This window comes from Macrobrachium nipponense, chromosome 1 (assembly GCF_015104395.2).
Source record: "Macrobrachium nipponense isolate FS-2020 chromosome 1, ASM1510439v2, whole genome shotgun sequence".
Classification (NCBI taxonomy): Eukaryota; Metazoa; Arthropoda; class Malacostraca; order Decapoda; family Palaemonidae; genus Macrobrachium; species Macrobrachium nipponense.
Window position 1 is genome coordinate 85,400,169 of NC_087200.1, and position 19,275 is coordinate 85,419,443.

General features: G+C 36.0%; 1 protein-coding gene across 6 annotated transcripts in view; it reads right to left on the reverse strand.

Annotated features, from left to right (window-relative positions):
- The window catches only part of LOC135219424 (uncharacterized), a 913,425-nt gene that overhangs the window by 893,000 nt on the left and 1,150 nt on the right, over positions 1-19,275 (reverse strand). For 5 of the 6 annotated variants that reach the window (XM_064256199.1, XM_064256198.1, XM_064256197.1 and 2 more), the window contains exons 1-2: positions 11,713-11,790; positions 1,052-1,449 (exon numbers count right to left, since the gene is read on the reverse strand). In XM_064256199.1, coding sequence (XP_064112269.1) covers positions 1,052-1,076 — 25 coding nt within the window. In that variant the 5' untranslated portion in view covers positions 1,077-1,449; positions 11,713-11,790. Of the gene's footprint in view, positions 1-1,051; positions 1,450-11,712; positions 11,791-19,275 lie in introns of those variants that run through there. The other variant, XM_064256195.1, reaches the window with a different exon arrangement.

Here is a 19,275-nt window from a genome sequence, read left to right on the forward strand (position 1 = left end):
ATTCCAAATTCCAAAAGCTTTGCAAATATTAAAGGAAACATTAACGACGAAGTCGCGCACGCGCATACACAAACACACATTTGAACAAACTGGATAAGCTACACAATGACCCCCAAAATGAGTGAACAAATCAGAAGTTTCATTATAATAGAGCGTCCATGGAAAATCAACAGTCTAGGTAACATATATAATAAATATATATAATATCTATATATATATACACCAGTTATAATTTGAATATTTAAAATTGCAGGTATGAAACTATTAACAATATTTGAAAATCTCACCTTTGATGCCTTTACACATATTTCCAATGTTGTTATTCCCACATCATATATATAGCATAGTAGTCACTTAACCAATCCACAAATATGAATTAGGTATAATTTAATCAGTTACCTATATGAACATAAGGACACAGAATGCAGAAACAAAATGAAACTTCTGACAACGAACTGATGAAAGCATTTCCAGTAACAAAATATCATCGTCAATTAAATAAGGGATCTTTCAAACTGCAAAGCCTTTCGTACTTAATTACACAACTGACAGACTTCCTAACCCGAAATCGACATCCTTAATAAGAAGTTGCAGCCCATAACCGAGAGCAAAATTATCACCTGGCATGTCTAAATTAGTTAATGAGAGGTTATTAGCCTTTCCTCCAAGATCCTGACAAAAAATAAGCAATATACGATGCAGCAACGCCCGTTATCCGGTGTACATCAAGTTTTGCATTCCATATCATTTGCTATGCGATAGTTCCCAACTGTCTAACGGCGAGACTAAAATAAATGAGAATGACATAATTTTGAGTCACATTTTTGCGAACGTGTCACATGCAAAAAAAAAAAAAAAAAAAAAAAAATTACTTAACCTAACAAGAGAAAATAATTTACTACGCCTATTTCTGAAGTACGAACAAAAATGGAACACGTGCCAAGTAACATACACAACCACCATGACCCAGACTACTTTTCCTACGTTTTATATTGAAATAATGAATAGACAGTAGTAAACAATAACAACCACTAAAAGCAAAACAGCTTACCTGAAACCTGAAGAACTTTTACCATGGTGACGAAGCAGTAATGTCACCCACGGGGGTGGCACAGCACAAAAGGTCAAAACCCTCACACGGGGATTGTTCGCGATGTCGTTCCAGCCACAACGTCCCTCATATAAAACACTACGAGCCAATGGCAGCAAGTTAGACCTTTCCAAGAATCTGTCCCAACTGTTAGTGGCAATGCTCCGGTCACCAGTCCTTTCACTCTCACTGTATGAAATTCAAACAATCTTTTCTGTCAGATTTAATCACAAGCACAAAGTTTAAAAATTAACATAGCTGCGGCTTTCGTCTCATTTCACTTCTTTATTTTTGTTTACCACATAAAATTCGTTTCACAGCAATCCAAGTTTAACATCCAACGGTATCACTTCACTTCCCTGGAAAGAAAAGATGATGAGATATACAACTCTACGGAAATTGCACATCAGGTATCATATTAATATTGTAGGGTTCATTCATCATAATCTATACAAGTGTATTTATGACCACGTGGGTGTTTATATATATATAATAATATATATAATACTCTATTAATATATATATATATATATATATAGTATATATATATATAAAAATGTGTGTGTATATATTAGATAAATGTATGTATTTATAGCCATATATATATATATTATATATATAGATTATATATATATATTATATATAAAATATTATATATATACGGTAATCTATTTATAAACTGTAGGGGTAATTCCATTTCATAAAATCTGTACAAGTGTATTTGTGACCACATAGTTATATATATATATATATATATATATATATATATATATATATAATATATATATATATTATATATATATATATATATAATATATATGTGTGTGTGTGTGTCTATTTATATATGCGGGGTGAACAGGGTTGCGCGTGATCGCCTACTAATGCGGTGGTAATATGTGGTATTATATGGGCATTATCACCCAAAATGAGAAACGGCCACGGATATTACAGCACCATGATCAAGACCTAGTACTCTGTGGCATATTATGAATCTCTTGAAGGAAATATTCTTTTAATATTCAGGACAATGCTGTGTATTTTATCTTTGATAATAAGTGAAATCTCTGCTACTGCCGAAAGGCTTCAAGGAATTTCGTCTTTTCTTCCTAACTACGAGTTTTTCAGAAAAAGCAATCTAACTTATATTTAAACTACTACAGAGAATGATGGCAGATGGTTCTCGTTTCTCATAAACAAGCAGAGCATATCCAAATTCACTTTATAAATAATTTTTCTCATCAGAATCCCCTCGCATATTGATATGTCAGTCTGACTAAATACAGTAAAACATAATCATTTAGAAAGTAAATTCATTTTGATTTTCACTGCTGCAACATGATCAGTGCAGGGCATTTCAAAACATATGAGTGGATTTGGTTATCCAAAGCCAAACACAACACAGAATACATAAGATCCCAAAGCCTGCTGCTTGTCAGTCAATTCGTCAGGATGCCCAGCATGAAAAAAGGCATCATTGACTTCCCTTGTGCAAAACGCAAGCAAAGCATCAGGGAAAAGAGGCTTGGGGGTTACGTCAAGTGGCCTTAGACAAGGCCAAGATACACCCAACGAGAACACCCCCAACCTCTCTCCACCCGCTCCTATGTCATCAAGCAATGTGAGCTCCATGGAGAAGGCGGAGCAGGGCCAGGAGGAGGAAGTAACAGGGAAAAAAATCAGGGAGTGCTGAAGGAGCGGCAAGTAACAGCTATTTATAACAAAAAGATGGAGGTACATGTATGTCACAGTGTCTAAGAGAGAGAGAGAGAGAGAGAGAGAGAGAGAGAGAGAGAGAGAGAGAGAGAGAGAGAGAGAGAGCCAAACCTTCAGTAAAATAAAAACACGAAAAAGACAACTAACCCAACCAAAATCATCATTATTCCCAAAGATGATTTCCTTACTACATACATACATGCATATATATATATATATATTATATATATAATATATATATATATATATATATATTACATATATATATATATATATATTAATATGATATATATATATATATATGTGTGTGTGTGTGTGTGTGTGTGTGTGTGTAAATATAGACACACAGATCTGACTATCTATATATGTAAATATAGACAGATGGACATATAGTGAGTTATTCTTCTTTTTCTAATTGATATTCCGTCAGGGGTTGCACCTGAAGCAAGGACCTGTTTAGTGTTGCAGAAAAAGGAAAAACTTCCATCCAGCCGCTCTTGAGGAGATGTGGAATTCACAGAAGACTAAGAGACAAGTAGAGGATGGCCTAACAAAACCACCAGTGTCACGAAAGGAAGCGCTAATAGGCTGTATGCAAAGAACAGTCCTTGGTCGTAAGATGCAGCGAAAGTGACTTGCACGTTCAGTAGACGCGGAGAAAAACAGGCACTCAACTGAAGGTACACTTCCACGGAGCGTAACTCGTCAATGAAGGAGTGGAAACAAAAAAGATATACACAGCCAATGAGACCTGACATTAAATGGGAGACGGAGATGCGGAGGAGGAGAGGGTGTGCTAAAGGAGATTTACCGACCAACCTCCCAGCTTCCTTCCCATCATGCTTAGCCTCCGCGAGGCGTGTTTATCTCATCGGATTCTCTCACGCATTTTTACTTACAGGTCCTTGCCAAGTCTGCATGTATTTATTTACCTACATAGCCTATTGTGTAGATGAACTTACATTTAAAGAGATATGCATTTCAAGGACATACATCTAAGAGACCACCAGTAACACGCGATAAATATTTCACATCCAAACAAGTACAAAAAAAGAAAAAAATATCTTACATACATAATAGTTAATTCTTGAATGCATTGACTTCGGATGAAAGACGAAAAACTTTTTCTGGCTTGATGTAAACACACTATCAGCAAATTTCGTCAACGCTTATTACCCTCATTGTCTGTTCTTGCTGTTTAACATATGAAAAGAAAAATACAGCACCTTCCACACAGCAAAAGTGATGCTGGTCAAAGATCAATGTTGATTTATGTTGTGATTTATTTGTATTCTATGAAGAGATAGTCAAACATCCAACATCGTCTAAACTTTCATGTTGGCTAACTACTACAAATATCCTGAATAGGCATCTAGGAAATGTACCATATGTTTATACATAATGGAAGTACAGTTCTACATAACAGTTTCTAAACAAAACTCATTGCAAAAAAAAAAAAAAAAAAAAAAAAAAAAAAAAAGTAATTTCTTATGACTCAAGCTTCTTAAAAAACTGAAATTTTCATGCACCTCCCACCCCCAACCGCCCCCCCCCCCCCCCCACACAAAAAAAAAAAAAAAAAAAAAAAAAAAAAAAAAAAAAAAAAACACTCGCAAATCCACTCCGAAGATAAACAGCATATGCAGCAGCATTACTGTAAATAACTTACGCACCCAATGAATCTTACAGACAGAGGAGGAGGAGGAGGAGGAGGAGGAGGAGCAAAGGGGCCAAGAGGGAGGAGTAATAGTGGCGAGTTGTTTGCCTTGACCCAATTACAGGAATAACCCCCGCCCCGTTTTACCCCATCGGTCGAACTGCAATGACCCCACAGGAGTTTAGCTCGTTCCCAATCCAGGAACTAATTCAGGCCCCAGCTTTTCCGTGAGTTGGCCCATTTCGACCCCTTGCTATATTCTAGTGCAAGAAGGAGCAATTGAAGGGCTCTTTCACGCTCCTTTTTAACTATGAAGTGTGATGATGTACATATATAATCATGATAGTGATTGATAAGAAAGTGCCTCTGACTGCCGCCTAGGTGCCACGGTGGTAGCCCGAGTTCGCTCCCCGCTGCTGCCAGTGAAGAGCCAGAGGATTTTATTTCTGGCGATTAGAAATTCTCGAAATAATGTGGCTCGGATCCCACAATAAGTTGCAGGTCCCGTCGCTAAGTTACCAATTGGTTACTAACCAAGTAAATAAAAATCTAATTCTTCGGGCCAGCCCTAGTGAAGCTGTTAACCAACCCAGTGGTCTGGTTAAACTAAGATATACTTGACTTAATAGAAATCCTCTAAAAGAGAGGTTCCCAAACGCAGGTTCCTAGGTAATTACGACAGCAACTCTATTACTTTGGAAATTACAAAGCACTCAAATAAGAAAGACATTTTAAATCCCACAAAACGTATGATGACTTGGCCTGATGTAACTGTGATATTTATTAGTATGTTATTAGCACTCATTCACTTTGCACGTTATAATTAAAGTATGAATAATAAAATGGAATACGCAGGTAATTTGTCAGCTTCTTAAGATGACGTACCGACACATTAAATATGTCATTTTCAAAAATCATCTACTTAGCTAACCGTTTGATGGAAAAATGTTCACATCAAACTTCAAACATTTTTCAAAAGATCCATTACATTTCATAAGTTGCATAAAACCTAGCTAACTCATACTGTATATGAACTGGACTACAGTTCTACACCTAATTCTATGCATAACTTATTTGCTATTAGGTTTAATTTACTGGAAAAAAACAGCAAAGCAAAATCAGTGATTAACTTTGGAAAACATGAATGTAAAAAGTAAAGTTTTGACAATGAAGTTTTGAATATCTTATTTTTCTGTTACCCAAGGATTCACGTTGAAAACTGTTTGATAATTCTAAACATTAGTACTCGTCTCATGCAGTGCATGTTGTGATATAACCTCTATGGAAACATCATAAAATACCATCTTCTGTATATTTTGTAGTGAATACAACTAAAGTAAATAATAAATGAGTGGGAAGCCAAAATGCGTTGCCTAATATCTCAGAACCCTATAAAACTTGGAAGAATATATATAACTACTGACAAAAAAAAATCATTGTTCCGAGATGATTGACTTTAAAAAAGATTTATACCTTGCCCGAATCATGACACTTATACACATTACCAGATGTATAAAAGCTATGAAACAAAGGCATCAGTGCCTGATAATGCATGTATAATTGGCAGTTCTGCTTGGTACCTGATGAGCAGTCTGCATCGTAAGCATTTTAACCATTTGTTCAAGAGTAAATTGTTCCAAAAATAAAAATAAAAATCTCGCCACAAAGGAATTGTGTGTGCCTGCTTCATAGTGTAATTCTTAAGACTCAAAAACAAGTTAATTTTCTTGTTAAAGTTTCGAAAAAAAAAAAAAAATCCATTTTGTAAATACTCATCCCATCACTCCCCAAACAATGCGATACCTTAACCTCCTTTCACTTTCCCTTTCCCTTCTTCCCCTACCCGTCCTATCCAAATCCCCTTCCCCATCCTGATCCTTCTCCCCACCCACACTGATACCTAATATTTGACATATTAATTAAGGCGGTCATGGGCCGACAGGAGCACTTGCTCCTGCAGCAGCCCGTGAAAATAATCGCTAAGGCTTCAGAAATATGCCGCCACATTATCACATTACCCAATCTATCCTATTCGACCAATACCATTTTGACACATGGCGACTCCTATTTGTTTATTCGACATTAATGAATGACGTCACGGTAGACCAGCCAATCACAATACGACACGCGGCGCTGCCTGTTTGACTACTAGATACTAATTTTGGAAACTGTAGAGTACTCAATAATGTCGCCAGACGCATCCATGATTCCGTACAGCACAGAATGGGTTCATTTTCTTGAAATCATAACATAAACGAAACACATACCAATGTAAAATCAGTAATTATCTCTGGAAAATATGAAAAATTTCAAATTTAGTATATTAACATAATGACAAAATCTTGTGAACAAGGTACTCGTGTTTAGAATTGCAACGAATTCTTTTGCACATTTACATTACAAGTCTCAAACCATACCATACAGAAGTTTACCTCTTCGAAATATTTTATCGCTTTCGTCATAGGTTATGAGAAACTGTATGGACGAGCGTAAATAGATGTCACGCGTAATTTTCAGTCTTAGAGGATTTCTGATTTGAAAAGTTATGGAGAGAGAGAGAGAGAGAGAGAGTAGAGGAGGGGAGAGGAAGGAATGGGGAGGAAGAAGAAGATCAGGAGGGAGAGGAAATGGAGAGGGAAGGGGGACGAGAGAGAGAAAGAGGGAGGGGAGGGGAGGGAGGGGGAGGAGGAGAAGAGGGGGAGGAGGGAGGAGAGGAGGGGGGGGGAAGGAGGAGAGGAGAGAGAGAGAGACTCAAACACTTTCCCTAGATTTATTTTTTCTCAAGTTTAAGACACTACCGATGAAATCTATCCTACGTTAAATTTTTTAGGTTTCGTTAAAAAACATTTACAATAACCACTAGTTCGTATTTAAATTTTGGACCCTAAGTCTATCTATGCCATTACAGATTTGGATGGAACCCTATCCACTGACCAAAATGGCCTTGCCTATACAACAATCGTTCCCATGATTAAATCAACTTATAACATTTTAAAAATCAACTATGCAAATCTTGATATGCTCAAGATTATAACAAAGGCAAAAAAGAATGAAGGGCAAAAACGCTTTCTTCAAACCCAATTAAATTGTTTTCTTAAATGAGATAAAAGTTAACCTTGCAATCTACAAATGAATTCGAAGGCATATTTGTGTACTTCACCAAATATGGCAGAGGAGACAAAATTTCCTTCACATTTTTATCTTTCTGAGGTATCACATTGCAGTGTCGTAAAGAGGGCAGAGAGTTACATTAGTGAAGCAATTCATTGTCCGTCCTATAAATCGTCCAATATTCATAACTCCAAATATGGGGAAATGCAGTCCAAAGGATTGCCAACCACTCAATTCAACCATCAATACATCAACCAATGAGTGCAACCCTCACTGCACCAGCCACAGAATAAAACATTTTCTACACCAGCCACAGTGTATACAAACTCCCGGCTCAAGCCACTGAACACAACCCTCCCTTCACTAACCATTGATGACGTCCTCCCTGAACCAACCAGCAGATACCATCCATCCTACATCAACCACTGAATATCCCTCCCTGCACTAGCCAACGAATATAACCCTCCCAGCACCAGCCATCATACACAACCCTCCCCTCACCAGCTAGCAAATACAACCACTCCTGCACCAAATCAAATACAATCATCCCTGCACCAGCCACTAAATACAGTACTCACAGCACCAACCACAGCATACAAACCCAACCCAACCCACCCCTTGAATCAGACCCCGAATACAAAGTTTTCTGCACAGGCCACTGAATGTAAACCCATCTCAGAAACTAGTCTCTGCATAAAACCCTACCTACAATAGCCTTTGAATAAACATCTACTGCAACCACCCACCGAATACAACCCTCCTAGCACCACCATTGAATATAACATTCTTCTGAGAAATAGCCACTTAATAGACACCTATGCACCAGTCACTGAATGTGACCACCCCCCACCCCCCAACAAGAACAAGCCTCTTGAATACGACTCTCCCTGTACTAATCATTGAATAAACTGCTGCAACAACCACTGAATGCAACCCTAGCCGAAATCATTGAAAGTAAACCCCCACCCCCTCGAAACTAGCTACTACTCTCTCTGCACTAGCCACTGAAGAAACACCCCTACAACAGTTACTAAATACAACCCTCATAGCACCTGCCACTGAATACTATCCCAGACCCCACCGCCCGAGGAAGCCACTGAATAAAACCCTCCCTGCACTAGCCATTTAATAAACACTTCCTGCACCATACAACTTCCCAACAACTAGCCACTGAATACAATCCTACTTGCACTAGCCACTGAACGAACACCCCAGCACTACTCACTTGAGCATAACCCTCTTAATACCAGCCAATGAATGCAACCTCCCACCATCAGAGAACTAGCCACTTCTATCACACGCCCCCACCGCCCCCCTTGCACTAGCCACTGAAGAAACTCCTGCACCAGCCACTGATCACAACTCTCGGTACCATCCACTGAATGCAATTCCCTTCCACCCATAATTACCCACTGAATATAACCCTCCCTTCACCAGCCATTAAATGTAACCCCCTCCCCCAAGGAATTAGCCACTGACTACAACCCTTGCCTGCACCTGCACCCGCCACAGAAGACAATCATTCCAGATAATGAAAACAAAGCAGCTTCTCAGACCACTTGTAATCTCTCGTTAGTGAGATATCGGCAGTTTACCTTGAATAATTTAAAACCTAATTAAGCTTCCATGACATCCAATTTAGGACACAGAAAGTTAAATTACTAAAGGGACTAGTCTCTCATTTTAATTAATGCTTGCGTCATTTATGCATTTCAAATGTTGAACAAAGAATTCGTATGACCCAACATATAAAATGCTGGAGAGGGAAAGAGATATAAAAGGTAGAATTGCTACCAGTGTTCACGATATGATAGAAATATGTGTCTCAAGAACCTACCTTTCACTTTCCCACCAATGAATACGATAAGTCTGCAAACCAACAACCGAAGAACCAAAGTATACAAAAAAAAAAAAAAAAAAATCTCACCTTGGCTATATTTCGGTGATAAGTTCGCAGTCTTCAAGTGCTTTAATGTTTTGTACTTTTATCTGTCATTGATATATATATATATATATATATATATAAATATATATATATATATATATATACTCTCCATACTTAAGCAAATGGTGTTTATATATACCTATAATATATATTACATACATATACCTTAATTACGGAGTGCTTTCAGTGAACTTAACAGAAACTGCCATATTTTTCCTTCAACCATAGCATTTACTCCACCTCTCATCCCACTATTGTCAATAGCATTTACTCCACCTCTTTCATCCAACTATCGTTCATAGCATTTGCTCCACATCTCTCATCCCGAGCATTTACTCCACCTTTCTCATCCCACTATTGTCCATAGCATTTATTCCACCTCCATCCATAGCATTTACTCCAATTCTGTCATCCCACTATCGTCCATGGCATTTACTCCCTTCCTTGCATCCCACTATCATCCATAGCATTTAATCCCTCCCTCGCATCCCATTATCATCCATAGCACTTACTCCACATCTCTCATCCCAGCATCATCCATAGCATTTAATTCCTCCCTCTCATCTCACTATCACCCATAGCATTGGCTCCATCTCTCTCATCCCACTATCATCCACAGCATTTAATCCCCCCCCCCCCCCTTCATCCCACTATCATCCATAGCATTTACTCCATTCCTTTCATCCTCTCATCAATCATAGTATTTACTCTATATATGTAAGTGATAAGATTTGTATCTTTCGGTCGTAACATTGCTAAGCACTCGTGCGAAGATATACGGACGGAATTTGATTTAGAAAAGACAACGGACAAAAGTCTTGATGGTGGAAGTTCATGTATGTGAAAAGTCTCCGGACAAATGAGAAAAGATAGCTAAGGGATTACGTAATGATTAAGAAAAATAATTTGTTTATTATAACTATAAGTCTCTTAGATGAAAGTAAAAAACACACGCAGGAGACATAACAGAGAGAGAGAGAGAGAGAGAGAGAGAGAGAGAGAGAGAGAGAGAGAGAGAGAGAGAGAGAGAGAGAGAGAGAGAGAGAGAGAGAGAGAGAGAGAGAGAGAGAGAGAGGAGGTTTCGGAAAAGTGCAAGCAATATTTTCCTGAATGAAGTGATACGGGACAGCGTGTTATATACTGTACAAATATACACGATACACACACAAGTTAGAGCGAAAAGCACCAAATATTCCAAGACGAGAAACTAAGGAGACCGGTGTTTCATTCGCTCACGCTTCACATGTGCATGTTTATAGCATGGCACTGAATTACGCTGATATAAATCTCGAAAATAATTAATACTGCATAAATATATAAATGCCATTTGAATTCCATGAACAGTACACATTCTAAAATAGTCAACACCCTCATAAACAAGCACGTTATAAAACAGTTATAACAACGAACTTTTCGCCCATGAAAAACGTAAGCTGTAAATGATAAATATGCGGGGCAGCCTGACGGCCCAATTGATATCCTCCAAAAATAAACAAGGATTATGATGATGAGGATGAAAGCTGTTTGTTAATCAGTTAACTTTCAGGATGCCGTCCGTGACTATTTCATTATCAACCGAGTTAGGTACTTCAATTTGTGTGGCTTACCATTCGCAGACACATCTGTAGCAAATAGTTTCAATATACACATACAACTTTATTTTTTATGTAATTGGCATTGCAATGACTTTGGTCACCGAAGCAATAATAAAAACCCAAGAAATTCTGTGCAGTCATGGCTCATTTTTTCTAAACTAAAAGAAATCTAAACTAGGCCTATGATTATTCTAACTACAGGACTGATATGAGAACGGGTGAATCTGGCACTTTAATATTAATACAGTAATAACATGCTCATCTTCGAAGAAAAAATATCTAATAAGAGTATACCTACGAATTAAAAATTTACGTCAGCCACATGTGACCTGAAAACAGAAACATCCTCCTCTCATAATAGTTCACTGTACCAACACCTAAAAATAAATAAATAAATAAATGTGTGTGTATATATATATATATATATATATATATATATATATATATATATATATATATATATATATATATACTTCGAAGATAAGCACCTTCAAAAATATCACAATTTATATCAAATATGGAGTCAAAGTGAGGGTCTATCCCTAAATGCAACCTTATCAAATCTAAGAATGACATAAGAAGACTAAAGTAGTCCTATTACAATCAGTCGGATTGGAGTCCCATTGACAGGCAACGAGAGAACTAAATAAGCACACAACACGTCTACTTCTCACCGCTCTCTAGCGTAAACTGAGTGACTGGCTCAGTCTGGCTGGCTGCGACCCGCAGACCAGACTCCTAGAAACTACCCTGCCTGCCCTCATACCACCACCACTGAGGTCCTCTCCTCTACCCTTTTAAAAAGAATGCCTCTCGCCTTCACCAACCAATAAGAAACTATTGCTCACGCCATTCTTCACTGTGTAAATAATTGGACTTGTCCTTCGAAAAAGTTCGACCTAGGATTAGGTCAGTCACTGGTTATTTCCCACTTACTCCTTTTCAACACGCACACACGGAATCCGTTTACGTGAATGTACAGGGTGGTCCGAAAGTCTTGTTACCTCTACCAAAAAGTACCAACAACAGAGGTACAAGTATTGCAATAATACAAAATACATATCCCGGAATCGGTTTATTCTTGTTACCCCTAAATATTATTTTAATTTTCACGATTTTTTGTCCTAATATTGTTTATTTTTTTATTTCAGATGGCTGAAAGCATATAAACTGAATCCAGTACATCTTCTTCTCTATTACTATATTACTTGTTCTTCTATTGTTTCAGTGTTCTTATTTCATTCAATTGTTCTTATAGTGAACAAACTAAATCCAGGAAATGCATTTTGTATCATTGCAATACTTGTACCTCTATTGTTGGTACTTTTTGGTAGGGGTAACAAGACTTTCGGTCCATCCTGCACATGCGAGAAGTAAAATACAGCAACAAAATAAATCAAAAGTTGAAAATATATAAACATACAAGTCAATAAACTCAAATTGTTCGGATGTCATACCAATTAAAAGATAATTTGCTCGCAGTGTCACCCAGAGTACTAAAAAAAATGGCCAAGAATAAATTTACATTCTCTCTCTCATATATATATATATATATCATATATATATTATATATATATATATATATATAATATATATATTACTGTGCAGGTAGTACCAGACAAAAGCAACTCGTCTTATCCACTGCCTAAAAGTTCGGGGGAGCGGTTAATCAAGAAAGATCTGTATCTTTCGTCGGGAAATGACAGGTTCTGAGCTTCTACCACAAACTTAGGATGCAAACATGAAAATGATTCTTATCTCTCAAAGTGCTGCACTAAAAAAAGTTAAATAAATAAATAAATAAAAATGTAATTTGTCTCTCTCTTTGCCAATGTCACATCTGTCAAGAAAAGTCTTAGGTGTAACATCGCAGTCCAAAGTCTCTCTAGGCTAGTAGGCAAAGGGTCAAGTCATAACCTTTAACGGCAGACACAGAGATGACCTTATCACAGTGGAGGTAGGCTAGAAACTGCAATCTACAGAATAGTAGTTCTGACTGGAGAGATACCCATAGAACGACATCAACCTGAGAAGTTCGTCCACTTTACTTGGTAAACACCTGCTGTTGATTTTCTGACTGAACCTGTCAACACTTCCACGACCTCCAAGAAAATCCCTTCGCTGACTGGAGCTCCTGGAGAATCTCCATCCACAAAGCACAAGTGCCTGCACAGACTGGCGGTACCAGAGCAGGTGTGGTCAAGAAGAGATAATAGGGGCACGTCATACCCGTCCAGACTGGACAAGATATCCAAGATTATCTTTTTAATTACTAATGTCACATTAATTTTTCAAGCATTTTCATTTTTCCTCGTGAATATTACCGATTGCTCACATGGCCTATATATTGTTTCAGTTGCTTTTCTTGTATTTAGGGAGTGTTTACAATTAATTTTGAAGCAAATAAGAAAAAACTGGTTCCCTATTGTGATCCCTTATAATCATTTGGTTAGGGCTTACGGTAAAAAAGTGGTTTGCTACCACATTAATGTTAAATAGCCATAATACACATGATAAATAAATCAAACTAAGATATGGTTCATGCATTTATACATGAACTATATATTAGTGAAGAATTATTTTATGCTATTACCCAGATCTCCACTGATAGCATTACATATGATTAAGCATGAATGACTGGTAAAAAAAACCGACGAGAACTTAGGATGATATCTATTAATAGCAGCATCATCTTCATAAGAATACGTAAAGTCTAGAAGTTTGAAGGAAGTCACTGATGTAAAGAAGGCACAATAAGAGACGAGGAAACGATCAGGCGTGGCATCAGAAACTACATGTATATATATATATATATATATATATATATATATAATATATATATATATATATATATATACATATTATAGTAAATATATATATATATTATATATATTTATATATATTATATATATAATTATTATATGTAAAATAATTATATTTATATATATCTATAGATATATATATATATATTATTATATATATATATATATATAGAGAGAGAGAGAGAGAACGAGAGAACGAGAGAGAGAGAGGAGAGGAGAGAGCGAGAGAGGAGAGAGAGAGAGAGAGAGTCTTAAAACTTAAAAAAAGGAGAAATGTCGACACAAGCCGAGAATTTAGCTAAGAATGTCATCAAAATATTTTTTAGAAAATGGGACTTCTATTAGAAACAGGTCTTTACAGTCTTCGTGACTAATTCTTACCCTATGCTTTTCGTTTTGCAATGATTTTATGCAGAATTTAAAGAAACAAAAGCCAGGGCAGAACTGGATTATAGTGTGATTGACAACTAAACTTAAGACGTACGTAGACATACAATGTTATGGATATTTCACCGTTTTAGTGGGATGATTATCGGTCTCAAAAAGGACGATGGCAAGAAACTGCTGATAAAGCAAGTTCTGTTGTAATTATTTTCTCCCCCATATGTAAAGTGAGGTGGCTTTTACTTAAGTCTGAAACACATCAGTAGGTCCAAAACTAGGACCCAACCATGTTAAGACGGTGGCTCTATTTATCAAATAACCAGTTTATTAACATAATAGTTAGCTATTTAAGTGATTCAGACAATATTTTCACCATCGTGTCTTTAGCAGAATATTCTTTCCCCATTTTCATAATATTGTCCTTTACGCATAATCTTATAGTTAATCCTTTACCTTTTATGCGAAAAAAATGTTACATCGTTAATTAAAAAAAAAATAAAAAAACCAAGTCACTAAACATTATCAGTAAAGTTGGCCTCATTGGCAGTTCCCATCAGAAAATTAAACACAACATATGTTTAAAGGAAAAATTTAGGTTATTAAATAATCTTTCATAAGGATCGCTGAGTACTTATAGATAGGATAAAAAAAAAAAAAAAAAAAAAAAAAAAAAAAAAAAAAAAAGGTGTTCTTTGTAATATCAGTACAATCGACTTGGGCCGCTCCCGCATGGTAGTAGGCTAACTGATATGTCACTACACTCTTTCGCTATATGCCATTCTTCATTGCGGAACTTACTTCATACTAAGAATGGAATGAAGTATGAAATCTAGGCCAAGGTCAAGCGCTGGCATCTGTAATGTTATTCAGCGCTGAAAGGGAAACAGAGCACAGAAGTTTTAAAGGTGTAGCAGGAGGAAAACCTCGCAGTTGCTCTACAAATCAACTGTTAGGAAAGGGAGGGAAGTCAGATAGAAGATAAGATTGGAGATACATTAAAAGGAATGAAAGGGGTTGTAGCTAGGGGCCAAAGGAACGCTGCAAAGAACCGTAACTAAATGCCTACAGTGCACCGTGTAAGGTACACTCATGACACAACACCCCGGTGCCCCCATACGGGAACTCTATGCTAGGCCTAGAAAACTGACCCTGGTTTATGACATTTTTTATGTTTAATATATCAGTTTCTGGTTCTTGAACGCCGAGGCATTCAACTTTCGCTTTTCATTTATTGCCATTCATCGATACCCATTCACGCATGAAGTATTGCCATTCACTAGCTCACGAAGCACTGCTCTTCAAAGGTGTCTATACTTGCACCAATACAACCAGCAGCTTGCTAGCGTCCAAGCCGTGTTTTCTTTGCTAGTTTCATAATGATCGTGTACGAAGCCATCTTCTTAATGTATCTTCCAACAACTTTCAGCATTTTAACTAACAGTAATAATGGTAAGAGTACTGACTACTACATGAGCTTGACCTTTCAGTCTTTATTTCTACTTAAGGGTAAACGTTTCTTATGCGATCTCCCTGCATTGCAGTCTTGCTACAAACTAATCATAGAATGCATCTGTATTGGCGACACGTGACTCTGCTCTAGCCCCTCAGATTACAAATAGTAACACAATTCTTTTATTTTAACGCAGTGCATAACATTTCAAAACTTAGGTAAAGCCTACAATGCACCGCTCGAGGTACACTGACGGAACTATTCCCAAAGGGAGACAATGTTTATTCTTTTAAGCAGCATATGCAATATATAATATTTTTTATCCAAATAAAACCATACATGGAACAATGGCTTTTTTTTTTTAACTTGCCACTGATACGCAACATTTGCACTATCAGAACGCTCAAAGCAAGATGCTTCTAGGAATGGGAAAACTTTCCACAGCAGTTTCTTCGGATATTCTAAGAGCAATTGACAAAGAAAAGTCAGTTTGAAAAAAAAAATGTGCAACTCCTTGAGCTGGAGAACGCCGTACATGCATCTACCTACCGACTACGTGACTTTTAATACATTTCAATATTAAAAATAATTTCTTAACCAGAATTAATAAAAATTCATAATCCTTCCTCATTAAAACAAAAGTAGACTAATAGATAGAGTTCCGTATTTTATAAATAGCTAACATTTTATGGTAAATGAGTTGGCTGGCAACTTTAGTTGGCTGTGAGAATATTATTATTATTATTATTATTATTATTATTATTATTATTATTATTATTAATAATAATAATAATAAAAATATTATTATTATTAAAAAATTTCTCTTATTATTTTTCATAATGAGCATAATGATGTTCATTATAATAATTACCTAGTAATAATAAATTGAATTATAACTTCATTTCACCATTGGTATAACTATTCAAACAAGAGTGTTACAAAGGCAGCACTAGATCAGGCAATAATGCGACGTGTATGACTAGATCTGGTGATAATTGCAATTTATTGTCACTGACCCCTCTAATATTGGAAGCGATACAATGAGCATTGATGATATATATACTGCTGGTCAGACACTTGCACTTCTATACCCAAATGATATTGAGGAAGAGTTAGTTGGTAGTGAATTACTTCAATTTTCAGAATTTGTAAAATTGTGCGCTGAGGAAAAAACAGGAAGAGTCGCATGAAATATTTATGCATCGTCTTATTCAGGAGAAAAAACTAAAATCACCTTTTCCAAATTTTGACATTATTCTGCGTAGTATATATCTTTGATGTGTTCAAACTGCAGTGGTGAACGCTCATTTTCAAAACTGAAACGGATAAAAAAAAAACTTCGAGCATCAATGTCACAAGAGCTTAGATTCATTTGTCAGTAATGAGTATTGAGAGTGAACTATTACAAAAAAATTTTGACCAACTGATACATGAATCTGCAGGTAAAAAGGCACCTAAAGTACTATTGCAAGTCTATTGCCTAATATTTTTTTCATACTGCCTTCTGGCGTTATATTTGTATAATATATGCCATTTTTATATTTTTACTCAATCTACTGCATTTAGAGATGAATATAAATTAAAATGTGAGTATATAATATATATCATATATATATATACTATATATATTAATATTATATATATATATATATATATATATATATATATATATCTATATATAATATATATTATATATAATATATATATATTATATATTTATTATTTATATATATATATATAATATATATATATATATGTATATATATATAAATACTTATTTATATACATCGCTATTATATACACGTATATATATGTGTGTGAAATTAGTTTTATTTAGAAGGCTAGGGCCCAAAAGAAGTGTGCCTCTCTGCCCAGCAAAGGTTAATATGGCACTGACCGTACTGTGACGCAATCACCTCCGCTCCCTGTACCACTTGTCTGTTTTCGCTCCGTAAGAAATGAACGGGGCCGAATTTGAAACGGCCAGAAAATCACTAATAGAGGAAAGTTAGCATTGAGACCAATATATTTTGATTAAGAAAAATACAAATTTATACAACAGAATTAAAAAAATATTTGATTATATATATAAAAATAAATGACAACTAAGCAATGTATTTTATATAACATATAAATACTTAGTTTTCTTAATGAAATTATATGAGTTTAAATGCTTAACTTCCCTATATTAGCGATTTCATGGGCGAGGCAAATCTGCCTCTTAATTTCTCTTGGTGTGAAAACAGCCAGGCTGGGCCACGTGACCCGCGACGTCACGGGTACGGTAATGGAATTGCCATTATTCATGAAGCTTGCAGCTGGAAGTTCAAAATACCTTCCATTGGAATGTAATGGAATGTAAAATTTAGGCAAAAGGCCAAAAGCTGGGAACTATGAGGTTATTCATCACCTAAAGGAAAACTGAGAAAGGTTTGAAAGGTGTAACAGGAGGAAAACCGCGCAGTTGCACTATGACACAGGTGTTAGGAGGGGATTGATAGCAAGCTAAAAGAAGAGAATATGAACGGAGGTACGGTATAAAGAATAAAGGGGGTTGCAGCTAGGAACCAAAGGGACGCTGCAAGAACCTTCTAAAATGCCTAAAGTGCACCTAGATGGCACTATCACCCACAGGATAATAATATTGTCTTTCCATTTTATTTTCTGAATGCTATTCTTAATATGAATAGCTAGTGTCATGTGGTAATTACCGCACATGACTTATGTGTATTTTCTTCTAAAAAGTAAATGTAACGTGTGAGTACTTTGCTTCGTGGAATAGTGGTGTGTATGGTGAGTCAACCCCTTTACAAGAAACGGTTTTAAGTTAAAAATGGTATAAATTCCGGGAATGTTGCATAACTATATAACACAATTAAGGCTTAAGTAATTAGGAAATCGCGCCTTTTTCCTTTTCCTCCTAATAATATATTTTCGTCATTGCTAAATATTGTTAACTAACAATCTTTAATGGGTCGTAAACTAAAATTGGTATTAGCATATATATGACAAGGACATAGCTCATGTAAAACTTCCTTACAAGGAATGTCAAGGATAGGCTAATTAAACCCTGGCCAACAACGATGGCATTCAAACTATGCTCTCAGGAATTAAAATATGTTAGCAATCATTGCCACAAACAATACCACTGAATAGTTGAGCATACGTCGTTTTATGCACGATCTCTTATTATGGTGGGTTTAAGTGAGGTTCAAGCCGTCCCCAGCCGCAAATTCGTGAGATATGTGTGTGTGTGTGTGTGTGTGTGTGTGTATATATATATATATATATATATATATATATATATATATATATATACTATATAATATATATATATAATATATATATATATATATATATATATATAATATATATATATATATATATATATATATACACATAAATACATCTCAGGAATTTGCGGCTGGGTAGTATAATTGCTTTATTCATTAAAGAAATGCAGGCGTTGATACAGTTTTTGGAACTAACTTGCTAGGGCTAAGAGTCA